This window comes from Poecilia latipinna, unplaced genomic scaffold (assembly GCF_001443285.1).
Source record: "Poecilia latipinna isolate Pla-1442-1.1 unplaced genomic scaffold, P_latipinna-1.0 Scaffold8, whole genome shotgun sequence".
NCBI classification, from domain to species: Eukaryota; Metazoa; Chordata; class Actinopteri; order Cyprinodontiformes; family Poeciliidae; genus Poecilia; species Poecilia latipinna.
In genome coordinates, this window is record NW_015112624.1 from 285,579 (window position 1) to 307,239 (window position 21,661).

General features: G+C 39.7%; 4 protein-coding genes across 9 annotated transcripts in view; all 4 read right to left on the reverse strand.

The window, feature by feature from the left end:
• Nucleotides 1-52: 52 nt before the first annotated feature.
• On the reverse strand, nt 53-3,909 carry ctu1 (cytosolic thiouridylase subunit 1 homolog (S. pombe)). Of its 5 annotated transcripts, none has more exons than XM_015027921.1 (4): nt 3,840-3,909; nt 3,501-3,579; nt 1,977-2,477; nt 53-1,384 (listed from the first exon to the last, which is right to left on the reverse strand). In XM_015027921.1, the coding sequence occupies exons 2-4, from the start codon at nt 3,562-3,564 to the stop codon at nt 849-851; spliced, it is 1,101 nt and encodes a 366-aa protein (XP_014883407.1). In that variant the 5' UTR covers nt 3,565-3,579; nt 3,840-3,909; the 3' UTR covers nt 53-848. The 5 variants fall into 5 exon arrangements, with proteins under 5 accessions (XP_014883407.1, XP_014883412.1, XP_014883429.1 ...); XM_015027926.1 differs by having other exon boundaries at nt 3,501-3,574; nt 3,840-3,894; XM_015027943.1 differs by lacking the exon at nt 3,501-3,579 and having other exon boundaries at nt 3,840-3,901.
• A 595-nt stretch (nt 3,910-4,504) lies between these two features.
• crybb2 (crystallin, beta B2) lies at nt 4,505-6,188 on the reverse strand. Its single transcript, XM_015028130.1, has 6 exons — nt 6,094-6,188; nt 5,765-5,852; nt 5,441-5,559; nt 5,205-5,337; nt 4,947-5,089; nt 4,505-4,842 (listed from the first exon to the last, which is right to left on the reverse strand). Exons 2-6 carry the CDS (start codon nt 5,825-5,827, stop codon nt 4,674-4,676), a joined length of 627 nt encoding a protein of 208 aa, XP_014883616.1. The 5' UTR covers nt 5,828-5,852; nt 6,094-6,188; the 3' UTR covers nt 4,505-4,673.
• A 3,023-nt stretch (nt 6,189-9,211) lies between these two features.
• On the reverse strand, nt 9,212-13,264 carry crybb3 (crystallin, beta B3). Its single transcript, XM_015028106.1, has 6 exons — nt 13,157-13,264; nt 12,219-12,316; nt 11,605-11,723; nt 11,362-11,494; nt 11,106-11,248; nt 9,212-9,629 (listed from the first exon to the last, which is right to left on the reverse strand). Exons 2-6 carry the CDS (start codon nt 12,291-12,293, stop codon nt 9,359-9,361), a joined length of 741 nt encoding a protein of 246 aa, XP_014883592.1. The 5' UTR covers nt 12,294-12,316; nt 13,157-13,264; the 3' UTR covers nt 9,212-9,358.
• A 1,078-nt stretch (nt 13,265-14,342) lies between these two features.
• LOC106944553 (trichohyalin) overlaps nt 14,343-21,661 on the reverse strand; it is a 37,095-nt gene continuing 29,776 nt past the window's right edge. For both annotated transcript variants that reach the window (XM_015027603.1, XM_015027612.1), the window contains 6 exons: nt 17,952-18,114; nt 17,634-17,796; nt 17,053-17,186; nt 15,923-16,065; nt 15,728-15,815; nt 14,343-15,632 (listed from right to left, as the gene is read on the reverse strand). In XM_015027603.1, coding sequence (XP_014883089.1) covers nt 15,740-15,815; nt 15,923-16,065; nt 17,053-17,186; nt 17,634-17,796; nt 17,952-18,114 — 679 coding nt within the window. In that variant the 3' untranslated portion in view covers nt 14,343-15,632; nt 15,728-15,739. The remainder of the gene's footprint in view (nt 15,633-15,727; nt 15,816-15,922; nt 16,066-17,052; nt 17,187-17,633; nt 17,797-17,951; nt 18,115-21,661) is intronic.

Consider the following 21,661-nt stretch of genomic DNA (forward strand, 5'->3'; position numbering starts at 1 on the left):
AAACCCAGGGGGCTCTTTGGGACGCTTCTAAGATGGATAAGAGCAGAACAAATTAAGTTTTTCCATCTTTTTTATCTTATTGAGGAACTTTATATGTAAACATTTATGTAATTGTTTTGTGTAATGTTTACATGCATTGCATTTATTTTATTTTTGGTTTACATGGAACATAAAATATAGATTTAAAATTCTGAATTCATGCCAATATCACACAAGCAGAACAATAAATCGTGTGGATAAAAAAAAAAAGCATCTATTATAGTTCATAAAACATCTCTGGATCAGTTTGTCCCGTTCTTCCATTTTCTTAAACCAATGCTTATCGAGTTATTTTCCGTTATGGTTAAGCTGTTCATGATTTCTCAGGAGAGTCAGAACGCTCAAATTTCACAGATTATTTAAACTACCTGTTGTCAAAGCGAGTATGAAGTGATGCACAATCAGTAGAAAATATTCAGGGGTCCAAATATTCAAACACAAACCAGGAAAGAGTGCAGAATAGTTTCGATCCACTTGAAGTACCCTCTAAGACGATGTGTCATCAAAAATAAATAGAATGTAAAAAAAAAAACTAAAGCATTTTGATAAAGTGAAATTATAATGAAAACTTTTAAAAGTTGTAAAGCTCACACAGACTTGAAAATTAATCTAATTTCTGGAAATTCTGGGAAAACATACCAATGACTCATAAAAAAAATCCAAATAATCCCTCATTTCGACAATGAAAAATTATTTCAATTTCATAACTCTGGTAAAAAGCACATTTAACACTCCAGTTGAAAGCTGTTTATACTGAAATTATGCTTTAAAAATTCATCTTAAATCTTTAGGTAAATACATGGATACCATCAAAAGTCTACTGATTTGAGCTTCCTCTGCTCGTGCTCTGTGAGAGGCTGCTGGGAGAGAATCTTCCCGTGCAGGCGGTGGTGCTTCCCTATGCCCAGCTTAGGCAGACCGCGATTCAGGCCCTCCAGTAGCACACACGACTTGCAGAGCGCCTGGCTGGAGATGTAGCCGCAGCGGCTGCAGGTCCCCTGGACCGGCATCTTCACGCCCTCGCGAACAGACAGGTTCTCACCGGAGTGGATGATGTCCATTATTGAGCTGGGCCGTATACTCTCCAGGTCCTTGAGGAAGGTCCTTGCGTAGCCTCGGTAGGCGTTAGGGGAGTATATGCACTCTGTCGAAAAGTAGTCCAGTTTCTTAAAGTAGGCATACAGGACGATCTCTTTCTCGTAGGCGTATTTGAGGGGTTTGCAGCGAGGCACGACCCCGTCGCCCTCGCTGGCTGTGGAAATGGCGGTGCAGCGACGTAGACGAGCTATGTCCCCGCGCAAGATGTTCATTAAAACCGTTTCTGCCACATCATCGGCATTGTGACCTGAGAAGAAAAAGAAAAGTACGTAGCGTTATTTAAAGACAAGAGAGTGTTCGCTGCTTACTGTCCTTTTTAGAAATTCAGGCAATTTAGAATTATTTACAAGGTATCAACTTTCACCCAGACACTTTTAAGACCTTTTTAATGCCACCTTGAATTAAATACCTACAAATAAATGAACTACTATAAAAATAGGGGATGGATGGGCTATCCTGCTGTACTACAATCAAGAACAGCAAAAGCAGAAATTTAAAGCTTAAATGTTTGTTTTTTTTTTACATTATTGCACAGAATGCGCCTTGACAAAGGTAATAAAATTGCAAATACCTATGCAAAAAAGTTAACAAGCAAGGTTATATTAGAATGTACTTTTGTCTAATGGTCCTGCTATTAAAAAAAACTTCTATAGCCCTGCCACAACAAAATTTAAGACCTGTGATTAATGTATTTACTTTTTAAAAAATAAATTTAAGACCTTTTAAGGCCTTCATTTTAGATACATTACTTTTTTAAGGATGTGCAGACATCCTGATTTAAGATTGTGTAGGAACTTTGAGAGCTACTCATAGTAACTCGCCCCACTGATCCAGATTACCTGTACAAATCTTGTCCACTTTCAGCATGATGGCTCCTCGGTCCAGCGCCTGCCTCCTGAACACCCCGCAGAAGGTGCAGTTGTTTTTCAGTCCCACCTGCTTCACTATGGCGTCCATCGTCCAGCCGTACAGCTCCTCGTACGAGACGATCTTCAGCGGCAGTTCGTACTGCTGCTGGTTTCTCTTCACCGTCTCCAAGGAGTCGTCTCGGTAACCGGTGATTCCCTCATCCACGGATATCAGCATGAGTTCGAGTCCGTAGCCATGCCTCTCGTTCAGAAGCTTCATGACGTGTGCGAGCACCGTGGAGTCCTTTCCACCCGAGGCGGCGATGCCAACAGTCTCCCCGGATCTGAAGAGTTTTGCTGCCACAATGGTCTGATGCACCTCCTCCTCAAACGCCCAGAAGAAGCAGGCCTTACACAGAGAGTGGCCGGTTTTTGGACGTTTCAGCACAGCGCGCTTCTCGGAGCAGCTGCTGCACAGGACAGGCATCTTGGCTGTGGAAAGATTGACAAATTTGGTTTAAGAGATGAGAAAGGAAGAAGCTTAACTTACAAGGACACAGAAAGTGGTTTCCCTCTTTCATTTATTTAAAGTGGAAGAGCAGAATAGTTTAATTAAAAAGGGAGCAAAGCAAAAAATCCTTAATCTTTCAACCTCCAAAACAACATATGTTGTCATTTTTGCTTTTCCTTTAAAGAAAGAAGATAGCTGCCACTAATATCACAAATCAATTATGTATTAAAATTTACAAGAACTTCGAGGAAGGAAGTTGTTGTAAAGCATTTTTTTCAATGTGCGAAAGAGGAGGATTGGACTAAGTGATTGGGGAGCCACCAGTGCAGAGCTCAGGAAGGGCAGCAGGCGGGCAAACACAGTGAGAAGACTCCTTAAAATCTCACATTAACTTGTTTCTCTGAAACTTGTAACACGTTAATACAGATCTTCAGTATATTATAGAAACATATGACAAAAATATGCACCACTGGATTCAGGTAGTTCGTAAAGAGCCTACATTCTGAAATGAAAAACGTTTTCTTTATTATATGACATTATCAGTGGCAGAATGCTGTGCATCTCATCTCATAATACTGCGTTTCAGGATTGGACTGGCAAATGTATCAAGATGTAAAATGGCCAAACTCACCCAGCAGCTTTAAGATTTCTACAAGATACAATTTACAGTAATAAAGACGGGAGGCAGAAACGTGTTCAGAGCAGGGCTAAAAAATAATGGTTCTGTGTATTTTAAAGCCAAATCTAAAGCCAAAACGTAAGAAAACGACCAATATAAACGCCAGAAAGACCTTGGACAAACCTAGCAAGCTAAGGTAAAACACATTTAAAGACGTAACTTTTGCATACCAACGTTTCCTGTAAGACGAGATTTGAACAAGAGACGTGGAAACCAAAAACACCAGAAAAACGTCTTGAAACCCACGTTTATCTTATCAGAAACACTTTGTGTCAAACGAAAAGAGCCGCATGTTGCAATGTAACTACACCATGTTTCTCTGTACGCAGGTAAGCGGGGGCGAAAAGCCCTGCAGCGCATCCTATCGGTCGGAGGTTATCATTGCACATCAGTGGGTAACTTCTCTTATGGACACACACAAAAAGACAGTGTAAGCTACAAAAACACGCTCTTACAACCGCAACTTATCAACTAAAAATAACGTTCACTACTTAAAAAAAATTACCAACTCCAATTCAAAACTATGCCCTAGTGTTTGTATACAATAAAATAAATTTACAGTTCCGACCAATCAATAAAAGAAATTTTCTTATTTACAAAACAAACATACCTTGTGCCTTAATCTTATCAAGGGGGCCGCTGATAACAAGATACATTTTACAACCTTGTTGCAAATTATTTTCCGTTCCTTTTGTCGTTAAGCTGCCGTTCTATAACATAAACAGCGGAAGTTCCTGTTTTAGGTCAGTTAGGATTACTAAAAGTATTTCTAAGTGCTTTTATTTAGATTTTTTTTCTTTTACCAAGAGCCATAGGTTTATATACAATGATATTACAATGGCTTGTAAGAGAAAGTGAGAACATATTATTATGCCTCTTTTTTATGCAGTGTATGTAAACTCATAGCTTCAGTTAAAAAAACAAAAACTTTATCGATCCCAAATGGAAATTAAACGTTGTTGTAATTTATGTTATCTTCAAAGAGTTGTAGATGGTAATGGCTTGTGGGCAGGAAGGATCTCCTGTAGCAGTCTCTATTACAGCGTTTCTAATGAAGCCTCTGACTGAAGACACTTGGTTGTTGTATAACAGGCTCATCAAATGAAGGCACTTTTCAGATTTATGTTTCTCCTTTATAATGGTCTTTCACATAAAATCTCAACAAACTAGATTGAAGTCTGTGTTTATAAAGAGACACAACGTCAACAAGCTCAAAAGGCCTGAATACTCTTGCAAGGCGTTGTGCATACTTGAGATGCTTCTATTCAAATTCACAGATGAAACTAACTCGTATGTTACAGAATGGGAATAAAACACATCACCAGGGGAAAATGTTAAGCAATGAGGATTTATTAGTTTGCTCCAAAGAATGCCACTTCTACAACAGCTGCAGTAGGTAATAAATGCTGAATGGTGTAGCTGAAATTCAAAGATGCTGCGGTTAGATGGGGGTCAAGGCTTTCAGAGTCAGAAATCATAACAGGGAAGAGTCACGAGCTTAGTTGACGGGGTGAAAAGCGCCCCTCTGATGCCACTGCATGTCTCTGATGCGCCGAACTGACTGGATCTGGGGAATCTGAGCTCCGAACTCTCCGCTGTCTTTATATTCCCCCTTTTCAAACAGGTACTGAAAGCCCCTGTAACCTGGATACTGATAGCCAACCCAGCTGGGGCATGAGGAGGAAAATTGCATGTCAATTAATAGTGAAACTATTCAGATTTTTTTGCTCATCACTATCATCATCATCATCTGTCTGGAATAGAAACTTACGTGCCGCTCTGGACCCGAACAGAGGACACTTTCTCCTGGTAGCCATGAGCGTGGAAGCTGGGAACATCGTCATCTATGATTTCTATCTTCTTTCCTGCAAAGCTTGGGTTTTCGTAAAGGACAATCTTGTGCTCCTGGCTGTCCTGGGAGAGAGAAAGAGAGAGAGAGAAAGCAAGAAATCAGCCAGTACAATCTACCAACGCGTTAGGCAGCTGGCTGATGATGATGATGATGTGAACAAAAAATGCGTTTTCTCACCACTTTAATTGGGCGAAATGCAACAATGGTGTCGCTGCGCCTGCTGTTGGTCCAGGAATCCCAGCGAGGATACTCCCCCTTCTCAAACACATACTGCTCCCCCTTACAGCTGGCCTGCTCGTATCCCACCCATCTGACAGGACAGAGGAAAGGCACGCAGTCACACGTCAGTCCTCCGTTTTGTCTGTTGCGCTCTAAATATTTTCTTTTTCTGCAGGCCTCTGAAACACACTCACGGTCCACACAGCACCAGTATGGAGCCCACTTTCTCCACGCCTGCTTCCTGGAGGTTGTTACAGGGCCCAGTCAGCTCATGGCAGCGGCCCTGGAAGTTTTCCTGCTCATAGATGACGAGCTGTGCATCGAATGCGCCAAAAAGAAAGTTGAGCTTGTACTTTTTCATCAACATTAAGGAATTATTGACTTAAAACAAGCTCCTATATCTTGCTGAGAAGTTACTTGTAAGTTAGTTTTGCCACAATTTCAAGTGCACTAAGATGTTTTCACTAGAAGATCAAAAATACTTGTTAAGACATTGGTAAGACATGAGTTCTTCTCACCTTAAATGCACTGCTTCCTGGCTGCTGCTGCTTGGATGCAGGGATCTGGTGATCTGTGGCCATAGTGAACAGATTGGCAAGAATAAACCTGAAAGGAAACACTATCAGTGTTATAATGCAACCGGTTCTAGTCCATACTGATATTTTTTCACATTTAAAATACAAACAAATCTTTATTATTTATTCTTTTAGGTATATTTTGTATAAAATATGTAAAAAAAATAAAAAATAAAAAAAAAACTGGACTTACTTATAGACAATATCCAAGCAATCAATTGTAAACAGTTATGAGAAATAAAAATGAGCATGAATAAGAACAAACCCCTTACCAGTACTTGTTGGTGCCAGTGTGTTTGTGTCGGCATGAGGAGCTCAATATATACTGAACACCCGGGGGGGAAACTCTGCCAACAGAACCCAACGCGGCCAAGCCAGCTAGCAGATCGGGCTGCCATAGGCCAACTGGACTGAAACGAGGGGGTCACTGTATTCCCCCCGCCCCCCAGCCTCACACTGCAGCTCCAATCCACCCCACCCAACCCCAGAGGGTCATCCTCCCACAAAGTTATTTCATTACTTGTCAGTTTTGTCCAGCCAGTCATTGTTTGATATCCACATGATTCAGCACAAACAGTGCCAAGAGTCCCACAGCCACAATGAGAGGGTGAAAGATAGGAAAAGACGGGTTTTACTGTGCTGTGGAGGTTCAAGCTCAGGGGGAACGCAGTGGAAACAGATATCTGAAATTGTGCACCTCTTATGGTTTGTTATCCAGGGGAGAAAAAAAAAACTCAAAAGAAAAAAATGGATATCCAATTTAAATCTTGTCTGAAAATAGGTGAGCAAGATGAATGTTCTCTCAGATTCCTTCATCGTTTAATTTTAACTACAAAAATAAATAAATAAATAAAACGTCACCTGAGTGTTTGGCGTAACTCCCATGACACATTTACCTTATTTATTTGTTATAATTTACTATTAATCCACTGTGATTTAAAGGCACTTTTCAAATATGCATTTTTATTTCACCTACAACCTAAGACAAAAACAAAAACACAGGTAGGTATGGTAGTAAAGATTTCCACTCCAAGACTTCACAAAACATAACATTTTAAAAGCTGCTACATGGAAAACACTGGGAATTCTGCTGTGTGTTTATTGTGATCAGTGACATCACAAGAGGCACAAGAATCAAGATGATCAGCTAGCATGAGGATTTTTCACAGGTTTTGGCAAAGTCTCTTTAAATAGTTCATTTGCATTCAGGTTGGAAAATATTACAGCATGTTTGGTTCTGGTGACCACAAAGTCGTGACAAAGATCAATGATGAAGCTGAAGAAAACCAAAATAAATCTTGAGAATTTCAGCAGTCACAATTTTTATTTCTGGCTGAATTTCTTTTGGCAATCATAAAGTATATTTTGTTTGTATGATCACAAGTAGCTATGTCATTTGCCTCTACAGTGACATCTGAATTTAGACTACAGTAAAAAATTTTACAGAATAAAAGGAAACATGTTTTAAAGAGAAATTTGACTAAAAATAGAAAAAAGAGGATATAAACAAGAAAATTAAAAATGAACATACTCAAAAGAGCTGATGAATTGCCCCGTGCCTCTTTACGCATCGTCTGTATTTTGTTAATGTCTCTTCAAATATTGCTGTTCATCAAGGCAGAACTAGAGTTCGTTTAAACTGGTTTTGTTAGACAGAGCTTTAGGTGTAGCACATCCATGTGTTTTCAGTGAGATGAAGGTCAGGGCACTGTGAAGCCTGTGACCTTTGCTTGGTTTGTCTATTCTAATGTAAATTTTTCATGAGCGTTAAGAACTACTGTCCAAACACAGAACACTCAGCTTTCACCAGTTTTCAACCATCTGTCACAAACATTGCCTTCAGGTGAAAGAAAATCTGTTGAGATGTTGACTGAGGCATAATCCTGTCATGAACAGCAGGCTGCTGACACACAGCCTTACAGGTTACTTCTGTTTTTGCTTCTTTGTTGCATTAAAATGTTATGAGAGAAAAAAATAACCCTATACAAACCAACTATGTAAAAAAGAAACCAATTGATTATGCCATCATTGGTGGCAACAACTTCCTCCAAGCGTTTGAAATAACTGGCAATGAGTTTTTTATATCACTTTACTCTACATGCTCTTCCTTGCAGAATTCACATCAGATTTAAGTCCAGGCTATGACTAGGCCACTTCAAAATATTCATATTTTCATTTTTGGGACATTGAAATGCAGACTTGCCAGTATCATTGTCCTGTATCGAAACCCGAGTGTGCTGGAACAAATCATAAAAACCGGCCTGGACAGTTGATGACAACGATGTGCAACGATTCAGTTTTCTATCCATTCTTGAATTTAGACTGGAGCATTATGGGATGCTTTCTGAGATGTTTTTTCATGTTGTTAGGAGTCAAAATCTGGTAGTGATTTAGTCTAAGTGGGACGAGTGAATGAACTCAGACTTTCAAAAAAAATCGACCGCTTTTTAATTCCAGTTAATTTGTGATTTTAAAATGGGGATCAATAAATTAAGTCATCATCTATTATATTTACTCATCTATGTTTAATTGAAAAATAGTTTGATGCCCTGAAACATTTAAGTGTGACAATAAAGCAAAAGCCAAAAAATGCTATGTAGGTGGAGGAGGATGTTTATATTTGAGCCTGTATGTACAATTATGACCCATATGCATATTATACAAAAACCACAATAAACCCAAACTTGTGCATGCAAACCTTCAGTTTTTTTTGTTTTTTTTTATGAATTATTAATCAGACACTTACAAATTATTGATGTCAAGATTTGGGTTTTCCCAAAAGGCAAAGTAATTCTAGTTTATATAAACTTAAGAATAAAAATATTAGAAATGCTAATCATTCTGGCTTTTATAAAACAGAAGTAAGCTTGGTCTTAAAACAAGAAAGGGTTAGTCCGATTAATTGTCGACAGTGAGGAATAAAACGACAGTGAGGAATCTCCTTTCGCATTGTCACTTGTTTTATGTAAATATCTAGTTTCTGCTGAGAGTCATTTACTTTAAAATGAACAGTGATGACTATGGCAGGGAAATTGGTGCACTGTATTTTAATAGCAAGCATACATACAGCGTGACATCACTTCCGTTGCTGCATATCCACATATTCACTGAATCAGTCAAGTGGTTCTAAGACTGGATGAAATCTGATGCAGCAGACTAAAACAGGAAAACAGTCGCCAAAAGTAGCACATAGGGCTAAAAAGCAAATATAGTTGAAGCATAACTGTGGATTATTTCATGGAAAAAGAAAAAAAATCTCCAAATTTACAGTATAAACTACTTTTAAATAGATGCCAATTTTACATTTATGTTCTTGATTTTTTTTTTTTTTTTCAAATCTTAGGAAAGAAGATGTCCAACTTGCAACACAATTATAACATCACCAACAGATTTCAGGTCAAACAACCTTTATTTGCCACTGAAACACACATGGCGCTCGTGACTGGCTACAAGTAGCGTTTGCCATGGTTAGGTGAGGGCAGAGGGCCGGCACTTTGGGGCAGAGCTGGAGTTTGAGAGGGCAGGTGAGGAACCCGCTCAGCTGGCCCCAGCTGTTGCGGGCGGGGCAGGAGGAGCCGGAGCTGGAGCAGGAGGAGCCGGATCAGGGTCCGGGCCGGGAGCAGGGGCGGGAGCGGGGTCGGGGTCAGGAATGATGAAACATCCTCTCTTGTGCCACTGCATGTCCCGCACACGTCGGACAGATTGGATCAGGGGAGAGGGGGCCTCCCAGTCGTTCCAGTGCTTGAAGTCTCCTCGTTCGAAGATGTACTGGCGGCCCCTGTAGCCTGGGTACATGTAGCCCACCCACCTGGACGAAGACAGAAGGAGTCATGCAGGGGTTCGCTCCTGGAAACACCTCAGACAGACATCCTTAAAATTCTTAAAAACTCATAAATTTATTTATCTAAAATCAAGGACTTAACATGTCTTAAATTCTTTAAAGATGGTGTAAAGTTGGCCTCAAATACGTTAATCATAGGTCATAAATTCATAAATTTGGTTTTGGCAGGACTATATAATCTCATATATTCTTTCTATCAGGCAAAAGTTTGCCTGATAGGGCGCAGACATCTTCATTCACTGCGCTCTACAACTCAAGGTGACTAAAACTAGCTGCTAATTGCTTGCTAGCTAGTTTGCTTGCTAGCTCCTTGCTTCCTATCAACATAATAAACTTGAATAAGCCAATAGCAGCTAGCATATAGCTCATTAGCAGCTAGCATATGGTTCATTAGCAGCTAGCATATAGCTCATTAGCAGCTAGTATATTGCTCATTAGCAGTTAACATAAGGCTCTCTGTCTAGTTGGCTAGCTAGAGAGCCATATGTTATTTTCATTAAACAAGAAACACAAAGCTGCTGTGACAAGAGCCACAAAAAGACCCAAGAAAATTCAGTTTTTGTCCTCTGCATTTTTTATATACATCTCTGTCATGATATAGGTCTTAAATTTGATTCACAATAGTCTTAAAAAGGTCTTAAAATGTCTTAAATTAGAGTTAACCTGCAGAAACCCTGTTTGGGTCCCACATAGGATTTGAAATGGGTACCTAACATGAACCAACACAGCCTATGGATAATGCATATTCATAAATGTACAAACTATACATTTAACAAAACCCTTATTATATTATTATTGTTTGTGCTTCTGTGGCTTAGGAGATTATACTTTAAATCAAGGTTGTTTGAAGTGGGGCCCAGGGGCCATTTGAGGCCCCGCTGACTACAATTCAAGAATAAATAAGGACAAAATTTTGACTTTTAAATCAAAATCTACTTATGAAAATATCATAACACAAAACGTATGGTTTCCATATGTTGTCATGGTAACTAGGACCCCATCTACTCATTGACTTATACTCTACACCTTGGTGGACTCAAATCTGTTTTATTAAAACAAATGCTAAACACAGCAAGTGTTTTTTTTTTTATTTTAGCAGAAAACAAACTAAATATATTTTAGTTTTTTTCAATCAAACCCAGAATAAGAGGCAAACTGGAGGAAAAATTATTTGAACACTTTTATATGCTTATATAAAAGTGTTCAAATAATTTTGGCCCATGTGGCACTCCTTTAAATGGTGGAGGGGAAAACAGACAGGCTGCTTCTGAGACTGTAACATTTTTAACAAGAAATACTGAGAAAAAACATCCTCACCCTCTGATGAGGCACTAAATTACAAACTATAGCAACAAAATAGTTACAATCAGTGAGAAAAAAACAACAACAAACAAACAAACAAAAATAAAGCAATTATTATAAGATATTCTGGAAAAAACTCACGTTCCTTTGAGAGCCTTGACACTCGCTACCCGATCTTGAAAACCGTGGCCCCACAAGCTGGGCACGTCATCATCAACGATCTCCATCTTCCTGCCGGTGAAGCCAGGGCTTTCATAGAGGTGGAGCTTGTGTTCAGCGCTATCCTAAACAGGCAGAAACAAATGTCTGCAGTCATTGTTAACTAATCGAAACAACAATAAAGCAGCACAGCGACGGTAGGAACAATTACGCAACAAACCCGAAACGCGTCACTCACCACTTTAAGCGGCCTTAGCGACAGGAGGGAGAAGCTGCGCTGACTGTTGGTCCAGGTGTCCCAGCGTGGATACTCGCCTTTTTCCAGAATAAACTGCTCTCCTGTGAAGCCATGTCGGTCATACCCCACCCAGCTGAGCAACACAAACGGGTGGAGGGTGGGAAGGTGGGGTTTAACTTCATCAACTGGACCGCATGATACAGCAGAGAGGTTTTCAAGGGGACTGGATGGAGCATTACTCACGGCCCTGAGTCCACGATCAAAGAGCCGACCTTCTCCAGTCCCTTCTCCGTCACGTCTTTGCACTCTGAGGAAAACTCCGCCTTACAGCCCTGGAAATTCTCAAACTCAAACACCACCACCTGGACAGAAACGAGAGGTCTGTCTCACTGTGTCACATCCACTGCGTTGTCTCCATCAAACTGAACAAACACAAAGAAGTTCTCACCAAGTATTTTTGGTCCAGTTTCTAGTACAAATATTCTAGTTCACTTCAAGTTAGGCAAGGTAATTTTTCGGCGATGCGTAGCTTGTTTTAAGTCAATAATTCCTTAATATTGATGAAGAAAAGTACTAGTTCCGCTGGCAAATTATTTTCACTTATGACAAGAAATAATCTAACAATGGAACAAAAAACTTTTTCATCAATATTAAGTCATTACTACTAAGTTAGTTTTGTCTCATTTCAAGTGTACCAAGATATTTGTACTTGAAACTGGACCAAAAATACTTGGTGAGAACTTTGTGTTATTGCAGAGTACTTTATTTTTGTTCATAGATGTCAAAACACAACTGGAGATAATTATAGCTATATTTTGGACAAGCAAGGTTTAACGTGCAGAAAGCTGCTGCTGTACCTTATACGCGGCTCCGGCTCCACCCTGGCTCTTCCCAGCAGCAAGCTGCTCCGGGGCGCTCTGCTGCTCCGACATCCTCCTGATCCACTGCTCCTCCACTGTTTGGGAGCAGCACACACACAGACAAAGCAGCATCCACACAGCAGTCACACAGCGACAGATACAGACGCATCAGGAGAGAAGTTTTCTGTCAGGAGCTGCTTTTATCATCTTGATGATTGTCCTTTACGAGCAGAAGTGGGTAGATTACTCAAAGATGGTTCTCAGGTGAGAGTAGCATGACTTGAACATGTTTTTACTCAAAAGTAAAATGTAGCCATCCAAGAAATTACTGAAGAGCAAAAAAATATTTGATACTCAAGTACTGAAATCTCATCATCAGGCAGCCCAACATATAAATTTGTGTGGGAAATTTTGGTATCTTACAGATCAAGAAGAAAATAGTCCATATAAATAACGTAATTACAAAATAATACAATCAGGCAAACTATACATTTTCCAAATCAGTTTCTTTAAGGATAAAAGAAACTGCAGATGTGTGTGTGTGTGTGTGTGTGTGTGTGTGTGTGTGTGTGTGTGTGTGTGTGTGTGTGTGTGTGTGTGTGTGTGTGTGTGGTGAATTATACTTGGTTAAAACCAACTTGTAGTTACTCACACTGGGCAGAGAATCCAGAAATTTTACGTAAGTGAAGTGATACTTCATAATTAAAATCCTCAAGTAAAAGTAAAAAAGTACAGCGTAGTAAAAATACTCTCAAACATATATTTTTTCCAAAAAAGTAACTTGAGTAATTGTAACTAGTCACCACCCAACTCTATCCATAAACAAATCCAAAGCTGGATTGTTGTTGTAACGTCTAATTCCAAAGCCAAGCAAACAATAAGCCAATATTATTGATCCATGTCATCCAGAACGATTTTTTATTTTTTTTTTTTACCTTGGTATGCCTGAAAGGAAGTGGTCGCGTCCCTCTGCTTTTGTGCCACTCGGTGTTTGGAGGGGTCGAGCCATTAGAGGCCAGAGACGAAGAGGGGGGGGTATTTATGGCTTATTTCTGGCCACAACAGCAGAAAAGGGGGAGCTGTTGATACAGCAAGTCTGTCGCTCACATTGTGTCCGTAACGCTGCCTCTCAATAGGCAGCTGTGTTGGCACGGGCCGCCCTGCCCACCCTGCCAGCCGGCCGGCCGCCTGGGCTGCCAGTGAGCTCTGTGTGTGGGCTCACGCAGAGAGAGCCAAGAGGATTCAGCAGACAGGCCTGCTCAGCACAAACACACGCGCAGCAGGCTTCCCCACATCCCAGTTTTATCAACCCCACTTTCATATTTTACCACGTTACAAACATTTCAGAATGTTTTATGGCTAATATTGATTAAAAAAGTACTAGTTTTTCATTAATATTAAAAATTTGTGCTTTTTAAATACTAGTTGTTTTCGTCCTTTGTTTGACCAAAACAAAGGAGTCAGTAGTTGCAAAAAAAATAAGAAATATATAGATTTCACTTTTTTTTTTTTTTTTTTACAAATGAGGACCTTAATTAAAAACCAGCTCCGATGCCCCTAAATAAAACTGCTTGCCTGGTTTTACTGGACGATACAAGTCTTCAGTCTTTTGCTTTGGTCTCAACTAGCCCCATTTTTCAAGGACAGTTTTGTTTATGGTGACTTTATAATTCATTTTATATAATTTAAAGTTTATTGATCTTTGAGTATGTGTTGAGATTAGAGGGGTGTCAATGCCTTTATACAAGACACTATAAGCGCTGCGTAATGCGTTCATCAGCTTTCATTAGGGATGCACGATATATCGGCACCAACATTGGTATCGGCCAATATTAGCTATTTAACATATCGTATCAGTCCGATAAGTGAAACTGGGCCGATATTAATGTTTGTATAATACTGGTGAATATCGATTATCGGCCATAACAGAAATAATAATATCGGTTACCTGTATCTGCCAAAATTTCCAGATCAGTACATCCCCACTTTTTATATGTAATCAACACACTTTCACTTTTCAAAAATATTTCTATACTTCTCTGGGGGTAAAAACAAAACCTGCTGGAAATCTTGAGAAAACAAACATCCACAGACATAATAAAGACGTGCTGGGGCTCTAAATCAAGTCAAGTAAATGTTTTATTAAGAATTTATTTGCTTTAGGACACTGGCCAGTACAACCGAGAGTGCGATAAACATACTTTCAAATAAAAAAAAAAAGGAAAAAGATGAAAGTAAAAAATAAACCCCTCAAAATCCACAACAAAAGAATTTCACATACATCCAAAACCAGGTTCAATCACTCAGAAAGCCTCCATCGACATATTCACTTGCATTTACACCAGCGAGCCGCACAAAAACAGAGGACATGGCCGACGAGAAGGAGGGGGCGGCTGGGGGCCAGGTGGGCAGACGTCGAGTGCTGCAGTGCAACAAGTGACAAAAGTGCTTTGTGGAAGAGTAATAAGTGGGAGGCCGCTTAAAAAAAGTTCACATTTGATTGGAGCGAAGAAAAATAAAAATAAAAATCACAGAAGGTAGCGCAGCGAGCGGTTTGATACAGGAAAGATTGTGCATGCGAACCGAATGGGGACCAAACAGTGGGACGATCGCACATCTGTTGGAGACATGGTTGACAAAAGATGCAAGAGAAACCAGGCGACGGTATGGCTTATATCGGATGCTTGTAGCCGTTGTAGCTTCAGTCTGTTGGAGGAGGAGAAACGGGCCGACTCACGACGTGTTTGTGCTGATTTGTTTTGTGCATGATTGACAGATGCAAGGCTGCTTGCCCAAAAGCCCCCAATCCCTCATCAACAACAACAAAAAACATAAAAAAAAAAACATACACTATATACAATATGAAGCGACTCTCGAGGCTGTGGAGTGTATCAGAGTATATCTGAAGAGCCTCTGACGTAGCGACGCATCTCACCGTTTACGTTCCTCAAAATATAACATCTTCTATTGACACGTTCCCGCCGGCGATTTGTTCTCTATGTTCAAAACCTTATTAGTTGTCTGAAATATTTCCTTATGGCAATGATTGGGTGACCGTCGTGAGCGCCCTCCCCGCACGCGGACGCATCATGGTCCCTTGAGTTTCAGTGTCTCCTGAAATGTGAAGTCTTTTATTCTCCGTCGTCCTCGTTTCTCCCGAGGAGAAAGTTCGTCAGCTGGACCTCGTTGGGTTTGAGCGTGAAGTCATCCTTGCTTGTTTTTCTTTTTACCGTAATAGATTTTCAATAATAAAAAAAAGGCACCATGCACATTTAGCAACCCGGAAAGTGAGAAAAACAACTAATTTATGGGAAAAAAAAAATAAAATGTAAATCAGCAGCTGTAGATCCACTTCTCTCTGGATCCAATGTTAAGGCTTCTTTTTCTTACAGATTCATCTGTTAAGGCAACCTTTCACAAAGAATAAGAAAATACAGTTAAATAAATATACCAATATTTCATATGAACTCAAAATAATAAGAGAAATCAATCAACAAACAATTTACCTCTTTGTTTACTTAGCTTTCATTCTCAAAGTGACTCAAGCGCTTCTTGGATTTGAGCTCCTTCAGCCACTGTGGGGACTCCTCCTGGCTGCAGGGGGCGCAATAATAAATCACCATAAATGATCAGGAGAGAAAAGCCGTGATTGGGAACGAAAGACGACAACAAAGAGAGGGGGTGCAGCAGGCGTTTCTTACCCGTTTTCCTTCCCACCAGGAGGGGGCAGCACACGCGCTGCGCGAGGGAGGAATGGAGACTTGGGAGAGCGAGACTGCTGAGAGGGAGAGGAAGCCGGACCGTTGGTTTGATTGTCCGAGTCAACCCTCTTCTTAAGCTGGGCCTGAAGATGGGGGGGGGATATTCAGACGTTACGGCAAAAAGAGAGAAAAAAAATGTGACGCCACATCAATAAAAAGCATCCATTTGTACAACCACAATCTTCACTTTACATCATGGGGGATTTTATGTACTGAATAAATGCGAGGAGGAAGGAAAATAACAGACTTTTTACAATATTTAAAAATAAAGAAAAAGTGTGACATGTATTTGCATTAAACCCCGCCGTTTAATTTCAACATCTCAAAAGAAGAAAGCCATTGAAAAGTCCTGATTGCAGTTTGTCACAAGCCACAGAGCGGACAGATCGAACATGAGGAAGAAGCTGCTCTGGAAAAGATGAGAGCAACATTTTACTTTTTGGCCTGCATGCAAAACATTGTGAGGAGGAAAAAACTCTCTAGCCACGCCGTGTCAAAGGTTTCCCTTCCAGCGCAACTAGAATCGCATACAGTCACACTACAAAAATACAAAATCTTACCAAGTGTGTTTTTTTTTGTCTACTTTCTAGTGCAAATATATGGAATTCACTTGAAATGAGACAAAAGTAGCAAAGTTACATGTAACTTTTCAGCAAGATTTACAAACTTGTTTTAAGTCAATATTATTGATGAGAAAGTAATAATTCCACTGGCAGATTATTTCAATTATAACAAGGGGAAAATAATGATTCAAGTGTAACAAGATATTTGCACTAGAAACTAGACTAAAAATACTTGTGTTTTTGTAGCGTCAGAGTAGGACTATTTAGATTAAAAAAAAAAAAACATTTACTGGTTAAAAAACTTCAGAAGTTCACAGGCTCTCTTCAGTCTGACAACTTTGTGTTTGTCTACCACTGAAAACATCCACTGGTGTTTGTAGTTGTAACATGACAACATATGAAAGACAGCATGTGGTTTGAATGCTTTTCATAGACCGAAGGACACTGAGGCAGTCTAGATCCACGCATGACAGACACGTCACAAACTGCACCGCTCTGCTGGCTCACCTTTAAAGCAGAAGGGTCAACTCCTGGGAACAGAGCAACCCTCTGTGGCTGAGGAGGAGCGGCGGGCCCCGACTCGGCTCCCTTGGCCGGCTCCTCGGACTCTGAGTCGTCGTTTTTAATCTCTGCCTTTGCTTCTGTCGGAACCAAAGCACCAATCAGCAGATGGTCATCTACTAAAAAGGCTCCATCACTGGAGCAGGACAAAAACAATCCCTTTCCACTAAATCAGAAACTTTGTTTGTTTTTTTTTTCTTTTTTTTAAAATAAATTTTATAACGCATATCATTTTTATGTTAGTTTTACAACAAATAAAATACATAATATTGGTAGCAGTAAACCAGTGAAAGCTTTGAGCCCTGATTGCAGTTTCCTGACTCATCACTGATCTGAAAAGCTGTAGTGTCAGTATAACTTCTATAAAAAATATATACTTTTTACATGTTTGTTGAAACTGTCACCATGTTGTGACAATATTGTATGGAAAATCCCACTTCAAAGGACGCTCCAGTTGACTTTTTTTTTTCCCACAGTTGCGACTATAACAAAAATGCAGCTTCATTTGCTTTTATTTATTTCCTAACCTGTTGAGTCTCTGTAAAGCCAGCTGTCAGCGTCTCCACCGTCTCCCTGAGCCGCCGCCGCGCTCGGCCGGGTCGCCTTGGACGGCCGGACGCGCTGGGCTCGTTTCTTCCCCAGCTGGACTCGAGAGCGGAGGGCGCTGTTATCCAGCCGCGTTGTTGGAACCTGATTATCAGGTTCGTAAGTTGAGGGGGAAAAAAAAAAAAAAAAAAAGAGTTGAGAAGTACAGAAGAAATACAGAAGTGCTTTTGCAGTCGTGAAAAACATTAGACAGGCAGCTGTGATGTGAATCTTGCTAGGAAACGATCGTTCCCACTTACATCGGGGAAATCAAGTGGCTGGCTTTCAGAGGAGGAGGGAGACGGGCCGTCCGTCGTGGTGGTCTCTGACTGAGATGTCTGATCGCCTGGGGAGGGCAGAGGAGTGGGCTTCCTAGGTGAGGGGCTGAGATTGCTTTCTGAACTTGGAGTGGCAGGTGTGAGGCTACAAAAAATAAAAGATTTGGGTTATAAAAACTACTGGAAATAGCTGTGTTTTTCAATTTACCACAAAAAAAATCACACAGGATAGTAAAGATGGAAACTTTTAGAGGCTAAGATTTTAACTCGTGTTCCTATGACAACAGACACTGTTTCAAGCTGCAACTACATGCTAAAAAAATACATTTTAGCAAGTAAAAAGTGATTTTACATGCTAATGTAATCTTTCACAGTAGCAGATGCTCCCACTGACCCACTGAGCACAAGTGAACTTATGGGCATAGTATATGAAGAGGTGAGAAAGACAGAAAAGCAGAAAATAGTCGGGGTTGCACTGATCGCAGTTTTCTGGCCGATCTTTAAACGACCTGATCAGATTTTGGCCGATCTGCAAAAATTAAGGAAATCGATTTATTGGTGCAACCCTAGAAAAGAGGAATACAAGGATCCTGAATACGGTGCAGGCGTAGTACGAATGCATCCTTAGAGACGACAAAGGTTCACATTTCATCGAGATAACATCCCTAAACATACAGCCAGAGCTACAATAAATTAAGATTAAAGAGTGTCCATGTGTTAGAATGGCCCAGTCAAAGTCCAGACTTGACGACTGAGTCAAACTGACTGTCAATCTCTAGATGTTCAAACCCATGTCAGGAAAAACTTACATGGGTTTGATTCTACCCAGCATTGTGTCAGGAGGACTGGATAAAAATATAAGCCAAACTTTCCAGGATTTTATTCCTAAAGATCTTGACCACAAAAAAAAAATAAAATAAATCACAACTAAATACATTAAAGTTTATGGTTGCAATGTGCAAAATGTGAATAACGGTTCTGTCTTAGAAGTGCTGATCAAGTAACTCTGCTGGGTTCTGATGAGGTCAGAGATTTATAACAGAAATATAACACTGCTGAATATGAGGGTTAATAAAAGTAATGTTTTATTTTCTGTCACTGAAGTGTATTAACTTACATAAATTGTTCCCCTGAACACGACAGCACTGATCCACATGGTGGCAGGCTTCTACCACACATGAGGTAATTACTAATTATCCTGATGTTTACCAACAGAAACTGGTTTTATTTCTCATCTACTGAACAGCTACAGATCCAAACACGTTGCAGACACATTTTCACTGAGGGTTAATAGTTAAACAGATGAAAACTATCACCTTAAACTGTTATCCTTCCTGTTGTCATGACAGAAAATAATTACAAGAGCGCTAATAAGCATGCAAGCAGATTAAAAGGCAAAAGGTCTAAAGAGAACTGGGCTGAAAAACAAAAACATGAAGCAGATTTTCATGTTTTAAGAGGTTGCATCACATCACTTCAATCATTTTGTATTTTGATTCAAAAGTGTCTGAGTTGAGGTTTGGGCTTTTTGTTACAATTTAACATTCTGTGTGTAAGTTTTATTAATGGCATAACTAGGCTGCTCTAAATTATGCAGTACAGAACAAACATCATTCACAGAAACGGCTGGAAGTTTTCTAAAGCTGGACACAACAATAGAATTGATTGGAGGCGGTTCATTACATTAAGTAGGAAATATAAAGAAATACAGATGTGTTTAAGCTCTATCTATCTAAAACAAAGAAAAACAGGGAAAATTACCCAGCATACACATTATCCCAAATAAACCAATTTATTCATTAAAACAAACAAGGGCATCAGTATGGAGTATAAAAGGAGGAGCCTGAATTTACATCCAAAACCAGGCAAAATCAGACATATTTTAGTTGATGCTCCAAAATCTACAGTATCTACAGAATAACAATATTTTTTACAACATATTGAGACATTTTTGTGGTTCAGTTAGTCTGCAAAAGTATAAAATAGGTAGCCTATAACATTTTATTACTACTTTGAGCTTTCAACTTCTGTCTATCATGGAACATGCTGGATTTGAAAATGTCACATAATAACATAACAGTCCATAATAATTTTATCTTTGCTTAAAAATATTAACAAAACTGTTTTATCCTCCGATCTTTCACTTCTCTTCTACTTCTGTCCTTAAAGGGTTTAAAAGCAATTGCTACTCCTCTCAGGATAACAGTTTGATAATAAATCGTCCATGAAGTTATTGCAATAAACAAGATTATTGTTTTGAGACCGTTTTAAAGTATTGATAATGGCATAATAATTCAAGTTTGCCCTCTGAAAGACAAATAAACTTTTAATTTAGCAAAGAATCCATAACACTGGAAATGGAAGATATTTAAAATAGCCAAAACAAAACAGAATAAAAACTACTTACAACAAAAACCACAAATAAAATGGATGAAGAAACCTCTGTTAAAAAAAAAAAAAATCCTCAAAAAAAGTATCAATTCATCAGAATGGAAACAACAGAGCTCATTTTAATTCATCATGTGATTAATTGATTAATTGCTTATGGTGACAGGCTTAGTAATTACTCCATGACTCGTATTGCTGAATCCAAACAGGGTGTGTTACCTGTCGTCGGTGCGCAGTCCTGTTTCCCAGGTCCCATACTGACTGTCTGTGTCGCGAACCGGAGTTCCTGAGTCCACTTCACTGCTCTGCTTCTGCTGCACCTGGAGCCGAGAGACAGAAGAATGAGATGAATGAGAGCTAGAGCCGGATGTTCTGATCCGAGGAAGTGGACTTCCAGAAACGCACATCATGGCGTGTTGCTGTGACTCGGGAGCAGAACCAAGAATAATCTTAACGGATTGGTTGTCTTGGTTACTGCTGGTGGCACGGGTGCTGTTGTTGGCTAATGTAGCTTTGCTCTGCGGTGGGAAAAAGTTATACTTACAGCGGACAAAGATCCGGTTTGCAGCTCAGTGAAACTAACTGTGACAGTCCATTTTAGCTGCTGCCGCGTCTCTTTAAATGCGCCCGGCAGCGACTGACGTAGCTGTCATCAGCCCTTCCTAATAAACAATTAGAGTCTTTTTTAAGGCACATGGTTGCTGGATTTGAAAGACTACATAAGGCCTGGCCTGAGATTCTCACAACACGACAACCTTGACTGAAAATAGCTCCGTTTTATTGTCTCATGGTAGAGACTAACTGACCCACTAAATACAGCAGTTGTTTTGCACCGCTTATTTCCAGAATATTACACAAGTATGACAAACTGATATTATTTGGTTACTTAAAGGAACAGCCTCGTTATCAGTACAAAAATATACCAGGATTTTTAAAAAGTAATAGTTTTAAAATCAATAAGACATTCAGTCATCCCACTGCTGCCACGTTAAGTCTAGTCCATACATGGATACCTGAGAAAACTAAGACATTTTTATGTGTTTTGGTCTTTCATCAACATGAAAACTAAACTAAACACTAAACTATTGTAAAAACTCCAACTGAAGTGGAGATCTGAGAAAACACTGTGTCGGTGTTTGCATGTGTGCATGGGAAGACGGAGGTTTGGAGTCTCTGCATGACAGTAATGCGCCAAAATGGCTGCATACTCGCTGTGACACGAGTTCTAGGTGTCTTGTGTTTTACTTTATATTATGATATGCTATTTAAAAGTGGTTCAACCTGTGCATCTGTTCACACAAATG